The following is an 11,681-nucleotide window of genomic DNA, read 5'->3' as shown; positions in this document are numbered from 1 at the left end:
TTTCTAATTTACATCCACAATGTTCAGTAGTTTCAAATAGTTTTTGTCGAAGCCTGTAAGCGGGTATTGTTTAGGCGTTATGTGTGCCTTTTCGATATTCAACATTAAAAACTTTGACCTGAAATAATGCAGCAACACGCGATACTAAGCATTTACAGAAGGCAAACATCGGCAGGTGTTTTAACCACCTGTGGGGTTTTTTTGCATGAGAAAAGTTTCCCCTAAATACCGATAGGACTGCGTGTGCTTAAAAAACAACGATTTTCCGACATTTTCATTCTATTACCGCTCCACTGAGTCGTTCATTTAGACATTGAATACCAAAATTCCGATGATTATTAAAGGTAGCATGGACGTAAAGCTACACTGTGGATTTTACGTAGCAAACATTTGGGAGCAATGAAAAGATGGTGGACGGTACAGGGCGGCCCACCAGAGTCAAGGGATAAATCTGATGCGAAACATTAGTACATATTTATTATATTAGTTTAGTTATTAGTACATATTTATAATTTAAAAAAGTATAATGCATGATTTCATCTCCTGTATACTGTTATGTTATACACGCAAGATGGTAGTTTTTTACTCATGTAGCAAGGTATGATTAAAGTAAATAATTGTGTTTTTCAATTATGTGGCCAGCATGTAGACACAGCATTTATATATATTTTTTTCAAATAAACATGATCATATCCAAATATAGGGAAATTAATATTTTACATTTCTCATATATCTTAAAAAGTATAATATGAGCAATGTATTTTTGGCAGGTGTGGCTTCTTGTGATGGCATTGCCTCTCTTGAATTCTCAAATTGCAGTTCGTCTTGACTTAATTTCCTTACATTTTTAATTTATAACTCATTTCAATTTACAACGCAAATGACTTTGTAGAGCAGGCTATCACATGAACTTCCATGACCTGAATTTATTTAAACAGCATCATACCAAACACACATAACAATACACAATCTCCCCCCCCCCCCCCCCCCCCCCAAAAAAAAAAAAAAAAAAAAAAACTGAAAACATCTGTAAAGAAAATAAACTCCATCAGGTGACATAAATAAAAGCAATTTTTTGTTTCACTCCTATGTTTAAGCAACCTGAAACGAATACTAATAATAATGATTAATAATAAGACATATGCATACATCTACATCTAAAAATATAATACATAATTATTGGTCACACTTAGTGTAGCATAGGACATAAACACAGGAAAATGTGTCATTGTGGACCACGAGAATCTGTGTGTCTATGGCATTTGCAACCAGATACAGGCAATATACACATTTGTAGTTGTGTGTAGAAATTACATGATGATTTTAGTGTGCATGTTTCAAGTTGGTAAATTTGATTACTATCTATATGTAACAGCCTCATGTGACTCTTAAAATGAATAAAATAAGTGAAATTGATGGTCAACTGACTAGTTTATCTTTGGAGCAGCAGATCTGGGCAGAAGCAGCTTCTATGATGTTTCAGAATGAATTTAAGAATAACTGAAATACTGTTAAAATTAAACGCAGCATGTATCTGAGTGAACAGAGCCAATAGCAGTCCTGAAATTATAGAAGAAAATTTGAAATAAAATGTTAAGGCACATAAAGCCCAATATCATTTTGTAAAGCAGATAGGATCCTGGTCTGGATTAAGCTGAGAGGGGTCAGGCAGCACAGACAGACCCCTCATTACATACATTAAGCTTCTAGTATTTTAGGTTTAGGTGATTTCAAGATTTATACCCTGAAATTTGAATATGTGTGTGAACAGCTGTTTGGTTTTGTAGCAGTAGGTTTAAGAGTGAGGCCCAGCTTCTCCAGTTCTCTCCCATCTCAGACACCAAAGATGATTTTGAGATCAGCCAGGGAGAGTTTAGTGACGGTGCTTCCTGTTCCTGACAACACGTTCTGGGCCAGCTCCTTCTTCTTCACCTGCAGTGCGGAAATCTTCTGCTCTACTGTTTCTTCACACACAAACCTTTAAACAAAGAAACAAAGAAACAAAAAAAAAAACAAGCCTTAGTTCATACTTGTCTCAATACTCTTCTTTCCCAATAACGGTATATGATATAATAATGAATAATATCCACACACACTTTGAATGTCCTGCTGATTTGTTACCTGTGGATGGTGACATCTTTCCTTTGTCCAACTCTGTAGATTCTGTCACAGGCCTGATCCTCCAAGGCTGGATTCCTGTCAGGGTATTCATGGTTCAGAGGTTAAAAACTCAACCATTGTTATAGTGAACACATAAAAGATCTTCTGACTAATGGCATTACACTTTGTTGTGATGTCTGCGATGACCAAGTCACTGCAAAACAGCACCAAAATAATACTACTGTTTTTGATGTACTCACATGTGTGTGCAAGTAAAAACTGCAACTGTAAACACTATAAAAAGGTTATAATATCTTAAAATGTTAGTTATTTTCTTGTAAAATGTTCTATGGGAATGACAGTTGAAATTGAAGCACTGACAAGAGACAGTTGAAGTGAAAACAGAGGAAGAAGCTCAAGTTTCAGTTGAACTGAGAGCTAAAGGGTAAGCTGATGGTTATAATAATGTTAATTATGCAAATTTTTTAAAAATGAAATTCAGTTTAAGGTTAAATAAAGAGCAATAACAAGAGGTTTAAGGACAGTAATATACTACACAAGTACTATACTGTATATACAGTGGGCTACATCAGGCAGAAGAAAGCAAACAACGACACTCTTTTTGATTTGTGCGTGTCAGTGTGTGTCTCACCAGTGCATGTCAATGAGGAAGAGGTGATTCCCACCAGTGAGGTTGAGTCCAACCCCTCCAGCACAGAGAGAAACCAGCATCACCTTTGGCAGAAAGCCAGAAATATAAAATCAATATATATATATATATTTACTTACAATATTCTCAATGTCAAAGTCCAGTACATTAAGTTCTGAAAATGCAGACAGCTGCAATATTCACCTGCCTGGAAACCTCCCTTATCTACTCTGTTTTTAAATGTTTTTTTGACTAAACACTGTGCTTATAGGGCATTTTATTTTGAGTCAAACTCACATACAGGTTGTATTTGAAGAGTTTGCTTTAATCGCAAACTCTTTAAATACAAAACTTTAACAGCATCAGAAAATATAAGAATAAAAGATTTAATCGTTGTCTAGTGTCAATCAGTTTGTGGTTGTACCTTCTAATCATGTGTTATATTTTGGTTTCTTGAGTTGTGGGGTGAGATTCACCTGTGGTCCCTTGGGGTTAGTGTTGAATTCTTCCACCAGGTCCATGCGACGTTTGGGGTTGACCGTCCCGTCGATGACGCCGTATCTCAAGCCCATACGCCGCAGATGAACTGCTACAATGCTCAGCATGCTGGTCCACTGGGACACGATCACACTACGCATCACCAGACAGGAGATACCAAGTGGATTACACATAAGGTAATGATGAGGAAATGATTCTCTGGAGTCACTTGCAATGACTGCTTACAGGTTAACAGATGTGAGTTGAATATATAGTTCTTTAAAAGATCATGTATCTACACAGAGGTTTATGAAGAAGGGAAATATGTATGAACGAATAGTTTTGTCTGCAAATTAGATCTAGAATGTGACTTTATAAATAAAAACAGTCTGAGGTGACTGTGAGACTTTTACCTTTTCTGATCGTCACTCTTCTGCCTGATTGCCTTCAGCTCAGAGACAATAGCAGCAATCTGGAAAATTGAGGTTGAAGCACTAGTTAATTTGTTGTTAACATTTGATAAAACAACATCAGTGATACAGGAAAACAGGTTCTGCACTGCTGAGACCGAACTAAATTCAAGTTAAGAATACAACGGCTCTTTAGAGGCACGGCGATTTCACAATGTTAACTGTTAATTGCTTTCAGTGTCGGGGAGGATGTTACTTTAACTACATTCCAACCCTCCCCATCCATTGCTTCTTCTCATTATTTATGGTTTTCTAGACCTTTAAAAAAACTGTGCAGTGGGCAGAGAGAGGCTCTGATGAGAGGCATCCAACATCTTCAAATAACCCATATATTCATACTGCATTTCTCCTGCTAGACAGGGCTTTCGTTCTTTTTCCTTTGGATGGGCTCTAGTAAACAAAAAACATATTCTGAACAGAGAGGAGTCATCTTATCACAGTCTCCAGGGGCACATTCAGTGTGATGGTGATGGTTGCCCACCTTGGTGCTCTCGCTGGTGTCCTCGAACAGCTTTGAGGAGAAGCGGGTGCCATTAAGGGCCACAGTGTCTTTGGGGTCGGGGCATGACGGCGAGGGGCTGGAGGAGAGTGACAGAGCGTTGAGCTGCTCCTCCAGAGACAAGACGATCCCATCACCCTGCAGCTCTGTCGAGTCCAGAGTCTGAGAGAAAGACAGAAAATCAATGCTTGTGTGTGCTGTACATGTGTGTGAGCAAGTCTTTTAGATTAAGGACAAAACTGACATGCTTTGCCAGAGCAGCAGTGTGTGTGTGTGTGTGTGTGTGTACCTTCTTCAGGAGGGACAGGTGACAGCAGCACTGTCGGAGGCGCAGCAGCAGGGACAGGATGTGGACGGTGCTGGACGCCTGCTTGGAACTCGGCACAGCAGGGTCAGACTGCGACATACCGAACTCTTGGGCCACNCAGCAGTGTGTGTGTGTGTGTGTGTGTGTACCTTCTTCAGGAGGGACAGGTGACAGCAGCACTGTCGGAGGCGCAGCAGCAGGGACAGGATGTGGACGGTGCTGGACGCCTGCTTGGAACTCGGCACAGCAGGGTCAGACTGCGACATACCAAACTCTTGGGCCACTGGAGAGGGAAGACACACACACACACACACACACACACACACACATATATACTTTTGATACACCTCCATTAGTAACCGCAACATTAATTACTAATCAAGTTTGACTTAAAAGGCAATACTGTCAGGTTTGATTCAGCCTTAATGGAAAATTAATTTTATTCTTTCCGTAATCTATATGTTTTTTTTCTTTACCTGCAGCATTCTGCACATATAAAATGATGTGCATATGTGTGAGGCCAATAAATAACTGAGGCATACAATATATTCTACCTCATTCACACACTGCAAAATGTGAGCTGAGGTCAAACAGGATGTAACAACTTTGCCGCAAGAAGAAAAACACAGCAGAAAGTTTTATCCAAAGGATCATCTTGTTCTAAAAATTCGACTAGAAACTAGAGACAGAATAACCAAACCAGAAGTTACCGACTCCAGCTTTCATATTTCACACTGTAAAACACTGAGCGAACAAACTTGGGAGCGAGCAGAGCAGGAATTTGACAAGGTAGTAAAACTGAGTGAGAGAGGTTATTAGTGGATAACAGCCAGCATGCAAAAACATCTACTAAGCACAAAATAGTTTTTTTTGTGATCATTTCTCAACAAATTAGAGTTTATGTGTTTGCAAAAAAATCTCTCTGCAGGTTTTTAGGCACAAATAAAAAGCGATACAGTCACAGTATAAAAACAACCAGCTGATATCTCACCTTTGCTAAAGGGATTGGGGCTGGACGTGTTCGCCTTGTTCACATCTTTTCCTTCATGTCTCTTCAGGTAGTTCTGCAGAGTGGATCTAGAAGAAAACGGAGAAATCATCATTCTAGTTTCATTTACATATATTTGTTTTATTGATCTATCCACTGGAGCTAGGAAGACTTAATGGCAGTCCATCCTTTTTTTTTTTTAATACAGTTACACACATTTAGACCTTGGAGATGATTAGCATCCTTAATTGAAGTCAGAGAGTAGCTGAAAGCATGAATTATTTTCCTGTCCAGATGTAGCCAGCTGGCCAAGAGAAGCCAAGGTCACTTCTCCAACAGTGAAGTCACAATGTCCTTACTTTATTCCTAGCCACTTTTCCATGCCCTTCATGGGAAACATCACGAGGGAGCCAAAAAATGAAACAGTAAATACAATGTAAAAGACTAGGGAAGGATAAAGGAGAAATCTTGTGTTAAATCAAAACAATAAGACGAGTTGTTGTGTTACCTGGATTGGGCAAAGACCACATCATACACAGCCTGCTCGTCCTCAGACAGTTTGAGTCGATGCACCTTGCAGGTCCGAACAGGAAGAGACACCTGAAACATTTGACACTTCACTTCAGCCTGGATCAAGAGCGAGCAGAGTGTCTGTGGGTCATGGCAAGCAGACACTCGTAAAAGACAATTGTCACCCAATGTGTGCGAGTGTGCGTCTCTACCAGTGGTTTTCCCGACGAGTCCATTTGGTCTTTGGTTCGTCGGAGCAGCAGAGTCCTGGTCAGGATGTTCAGCCTCTCTCTGCCTCTCTTCGAGCCGTTGTCCACCTGAGCTTTCCACAGTTTGTACTCGTCAAACGGAGAACAACGCAGAAACCTGAGAGACACACCGTGAATGAACCGTCTCATTTCAATTAACCATCTTGACGTCAGTTGACTGCAGTGAAGACACAATTATGTTTCAGTAGTTTCAATAATTACTTCAGTACATTATCAGGGCAAAGCATCATCACTCATCAATGTTTCTTTGTGCAACATGAGAGATATGAACTCAATGGTCTAAGGACTGTTCATGGGTGCTGGTTAATACATTAATATTACTAAAGTTCAGCCTCGTCTTTCTCCAACTTAGAATTTTGTTTCTGCCACCAAACAGCTGGTTTTGCTCCCATTTGTTTGTCTGACATTTCAGAGGCTCTCTCAAAAAGTATTTAATAGAGTTCAATAGCATTTGGAAAGTAATCTATAGCGCCACCTTGTGGCCTTTTCTAAAGCACTTTCATAACTCCTGCAGTGTGAGAAAAAAAAAAATTCTTGATTCAAGGTGAAGATGAATCTTTCAGTTTAAGCTTTGCTAATTTCCACCTGAATATTATGAATCAATTATATTAACAATTATTATTTAACCTGTTTGAATGGTTTATTTTACTCTATTATGTTTTATGTTTAAATTTGACTGAGATGTGCAGTGCATTTTATATGAAAGAAATTTTCTATACAAATTACACGGTCATAAAAACTTAATCTTTCTTAACATACTTTAAAAGGTAAATAAAAATTTGCAGACAAAACAGAGAAAGCATTTCTACTTAGACTTGTAAAACTCTTGTATTCACTGTGGTGTTGTCTTACTTGAGCAGTGAGTACATGTCCAGCAGGTTGTTCTGGATGGGCGTACCAGTGACCGCCCAGCGAGCGCGAGCCCTCAGCTGACAGACGGCCATGGAGGTCTGCACTTTTGGGTTTTTGATGTTGTGGGCTTCATCAAGAACCACGCGGGCCCAGGCCACTCGCAACAGAGGAGCTGAGGGCGATGGCTGAGGGAAAATGACGAGGGATGAAGTGCACGTGTGTCTGAGTTTTGAGTTTTATTATTATCAGCACCAAAACGGAACATGATGGACTCAAGTATCAGCTGCCAGCGCCTTCAGTTCAACTCTGGGTGTATTCATGTTTTACAGGAAGAATCTTAAGTCACCGCATTAAAGCTGCCACTGTGGCTGTGGCTTTATGTCATAAATATAAATATTACTCACATCATCAGAATCCTTGGCGGGTTTGTCGGCCTCCTCCTTCTGGACTGGAATCTCCTTAGAGACCAGACTGTATGTGGTCACCACCACGTCATAATCTGCCAGCCTGAGGGACGGACAGAGAACATTTAACTCTGTTTGATTGTGTGCGCTTCAAAAGGTCACCGAAAATCTGGTGTTTTGATGCAACAATTTATTTTTGTCTTAAATGTTCTCCCCGTTTTTTAATGATTTCCCTGTTTTCCTGTGTATGAAAAGTGCTACGTAAATAAAGTTTATTATTATCATTGTTATCATCATTATTATTATTAATAATAATGTTGTCATTATTGTCAATATAACAAGAAAATGTAATTGAGGGCAAAGACGTAACATTAAATGAAGCCATTTCTCTCCATCTGTTTTGTTTGATCAAACTTCTCCAATAGAAACACAACCGCCTTAAAAGGCCAATCGTCTGGTCCATGTTGATGTCTAAGAGTCTGAGATGATGAAACGCACAGATGACTCAGTACTAGTTCAACATCAACATTTGACTTCCCTTTTGACTTGTGATGTGTGAATGTGTGAAAGTCGTGAATGTGTGATTGTGTGATTGCGATTCGTGAATGTGCGATTGTGCGATTGTGTGAATGTGTGATTGTGTGATTGTTTGATTGTTGTATTTGTGTGATTGTGTGAATGTGTGATTGTGTGATGTGTGAAATGTGTGAATGTTGTGAATGTGTGAATGGTGCGATTGTGCGATTGTGTGATTGTGTGTGATTGTGTGATTTGTGTGAATGTGTGAAAGTTGTAAATGTGTGATTTGTGTGAATGTGCGATTGTGCGATTGTGTGGTGAATGTGTGATTTGTGTGATTGTGTGATTGTTGTGATTTGTGTGATTGTGTGATTGTGTGATTGTGTGATGTGTGGTGAATGTGTGATTGTGTGATTTGTGTGAATGTGTGATTGTGTTGTGGAGTGTGTGTGAATGTGTGATTGTGATTGTGATTGTGTGAATGTGTGATTGTCTTGTGGAATGTCGTGTGAAGTTGCTGAATTGTGTGAATTGGTGTGTGAATGTGTGATTGTGTGATGTGAATGTGTGATTGTTTGATTGTGTGTGATTGTGTGAATGTGTGATGTGTGATGTCTTGTGAATGTGTTAATTGGAGTGTGTGTGAATGTGTGATGTGTGATTGTATGATTGTGTGAATGTGTCTGATTTGTGGTAATTTGTGTTGACCGTGTGCACTGTGTGACTGTGGACTGTGTGAATGTGTGCATGTTCCCTCACACTTTGGCACTTTTCTCTCGGTTGGGGGCCGTGGTACAAGATACACAGTCAGCTTGCCTGTCTTGACATGTCTCTCGATCTCCCTTCCAGCGGTGAATCAGGGAGGCGGGAACAGATGATCAGAGTGCCTTTAGAAACCACAATGCCGGAGTCTAAATGATGAACAAAAAAAAAAAGAAAAAAAAGGAAAAAAATGTTAATTTAATTAAATACTAATTGCATGGCACAGCACTGAGGTTCCTACCAACCGACAGAGTGATAAAAGGTTCTTAAATACCAGTTTTTGGAGATCCATTTCTCCAGTTTCTCTCTTCCTTCTTTTCATCTTCCTCTTTCGCCTTGATGTTCTTGGCCAGTATGAGAGAAATCATGGTCAGAGTTTTACCCAGACCCATGTCATCCGCTAATCCCAAAAAAGAGTGAGAGTGAGAAGAAACAAAGGGAAGGAAAGGAAAGAAGATAACAATTATTGTGAAGCTTCTCCGATACCCTGTAAACGGTTTCTCTGGTCACTGGAGGGTACATGGCACTTGGTTTTGTCGGAAAAGGAACAAAATAATTGTTAATTTGAAGTATTATTCCATCTCTGTACCAAACTCTTCATCATGATCTCTTTAATAAAAATCACGTAAAATGGTCAACATACCAGAATTCCTCCACATGGATTCTGGCTTCTCTCCAGAAGCAGCCAGGCAAAGCTCTCCTCTGATGGGGCAGGAGCGACACCTGACCAGCCAATCACAAGAGGACAGTGTTGTTAGAGTAACATGATGGACCAGTCAAAAGACGATATAGATCCTCCTTCCATGGCCACTTGTCATGAGAATTTCTTTTCAAAACAGCAAATACACTATGGCCAAAAGTATGTGGACACCAGAAATTATAAACAATGTTATGATTCTGATACATTCTCAAAAGCACTATAGCTGCATTAATGTGATGCTGGGAGATCAGGCCTGGTCTGACCTAAAACTCATTTCTTTATGGGTCTGGCCACAATATTGGAAGCACAGAACAGTCACATAACTAAAAGCAGTGATGCATCACTCCCTGACGTTTCTTCAAAATCTAATTAGTGTTGTCAGATATCCTGTGTGAAGCACTGATGACAACCCCGACTAGTGACTGAAGGACAGTGATACCTTGATGCCTCTGGGGTCTGGGGCTTCGGCCTCAGCATCGGGGCAGGACTCCAGGGATTTGTGGAGATGGGTCGATGGCCTCGCAGGTGGCGTTTTTCACTGCCAGCAGACGGTCATCGGTCATCCTGCCACCGTAAAAGGCCTGAGCCTGTAGGTTTGCTGGAAACATGAAGAGACTGAGGATTAGGGTATTTGCAACGAATGATAAAAGTAGTGAAGAGAGAAAAATCCCAAAGTATTACAGAAATGTGTTTAAAACCAGGTAGTGTGACAGAACTAACAATGTTCAGCTACCTCCATACATTCGGCTGTACCCCTGGCCTCAGCTGGAGCCCAGGGAGCTGCCGGAGGCCTGGTGCTGATAAGGGCTCGGGGCCGGAGGGGCAGGGAGCAGGATGGTGCCGCCTTGTCGGCTTGAATGGATTGACCTGACTGCTACTTGGAGCAGCATCACTGCTGTCACCCTGGGAGCCTGGGAAAAGGGATTTGCAATATTTACAGTTGCAAAGCCAGAAGACACACACTTTAATGTAAACTATGTTATTATTGCTGCTGTACAGCGGGAGAGTTACCTGGCTGAGAAGCAGCAGTGAGGCTCAGGGACTCCAGCGCTTCCTCCAGCTCCTTGACCTGAGTCTTCAACCTCTCCCCTTTATCTGGCAAGAGCCGCCACATTCACCACAGACAGAGTGGCCTGATCAGGAGGAAAAAGGGGTAGGAGGATAAACAGACTGGCAAAAATGGATACACAGATGATATCAAAAGGAGAACCTCTGTCTCATTCATTTGAAAGTCAAAGATTCAAGTTTGAAGTTGTCTTAATAGTAAATCAGTATTTCTTGCTACATTTTAGGCAATACATCATGAAGTACTATTATATTGACATGCAGCAATGATGATATAATGTAGATAAAATCTGGGTGTGTCCACATGCTTTTTTCTAAATTACAGAAAAATTAACTGATCGAATGACATGCCATTGTTTGACTAGAGTCACAGGAAAGTGCAAGAAATTACATTGAAAAAAATGCTGAAGATGGTGTGTGAGGTGTATATTGAATGTATTTGGATCAATATTTCTTATAATATTTTGGTAATATTAATATAATATATATATATATACAGGTATATGTTAGAAATACAAGTATTTGCCCAGGTGTAATCTGGACCATAGAGCTGCTCATATAGATGAATATTTTTCAAAATCAGCCAAACGGCCAATAATTTCTTTCTCAGTTATCCTTCACTCACCTTTTTCTGTTGAAGCTGAGCAGTGAAGCAGACTGTGCGACCCTTTGGGATCTTGCTGTTGACCTTTGACCCTTAGAAGCTGGCTAGAATCCTGGGAAGGTGGTCAGGGTTTTTGTACAGCCGAAACAGGGGGAGTTTTTGACTAGCAGAGTTTCACTTACACCAACACTAAATCATCGTCGTTGTCTTGGTGGTTTTGGGTTTGACCGGACTCCTGACTGAGTCGGTTTGTTCACGTGTTGGACTCCCGGTGGTTGACAGAGTCTGTGGGAGCCGGGGTGCAGCTGCTGGCTGGGTGCAGATTTAGAGGCACTCCCTTTAGGTTCAGCTTGTTTCACCAGACAGGCTTCTCCAGCATTATAGTTGCTTTGGGCGAGGCCTTGTGAGAATCCTGAGAGGTTTGATTCATTTTCTTCAGAACGAGCAGCATTGATAGTGGAGTAGAAATAGCTTTGCCTGTTTTGCCCTGCTCAGCATCTCTCTCT

The 11,681-nt window shown here is 40.5% G+C and overlaps 1 protein-coding gene across 1 annotated transcript in view; it reads right to left on the bottom strand.

Moving 5' to 3' along the window:
* Positions 1-1,231: 1,231 nt before the first annotated feature.
* The window catches only part of ttf2 (transcription termination factor 2), an 18,479-nt gene continuing 8,029 nt past the window's right edge, over positions 1,232-11,681 (bottom strand). Inside the window, exons 12-23 of the mRNA XM_022740607.1 lie at positions 7,526-7,628; positions 7,122-7,306; positions 6,213-6,366; positions 5,999-6,090; positions 5,494-5,579; positions 4,652-4,785; positions 4,178-4,357; positions 3,640-3,698; positions 3,226-3,379; positions 2,753-2,835; positions 2,122-2,196; positions 1,232-1,978 (exon numbers count right to left, since the gene is read on the bottom strand). Coding sequence (XP_022596328.1) covers positions 1,834-1,978; positions 2,122-2,196; positions 2,753-2,835; positions 3,226-3,379; positions 3,640-3,698; positions 4,178-4,357; positions 4,652-4,785; positions 5,494-5,579; positions 5,999-6,090; positions 6,213-6,366; positions 7,122-7,306; positions 7,526-7,628 — 1,450 coding nt within the window. The 3' untranslated portion in view covers positions 1,232-1,833. The remainder of the gene's footprint in view (positions 1,979-2,121; positions 2,197-2,752; positions 2,836-3,225; positions 3,380-3,639; positions 3,699-4,177; positions 4,358-4,651; positions 4,786-5,493; positions 5,580-5,998; positions 6,091-6,212; positions 6,367-7,121; positions 7,307-7,525; positions 7,629-11,681) is intronic.

The sequence above is a fragment of the Seriola dumerili genome, unplaced genomic scaffold, assembly GCF_002260705.1.
Source record: "Seriola dumerili isolate Sdu_G_001 unplaced genomic scaffold, Sdu_1.0 BDQW01000052.1, whole genome shotgun sequence".
NCBI lineage: Eukaryota > Metazoa > Chordata > Actinopteri > Carangiformes > Carangidae > Seriola > Seriola dumerili.
Note: the sequence above shows the minus strand (reverse complement) of the source record. Positions and strands in the feature narration are given on the sequence as shown.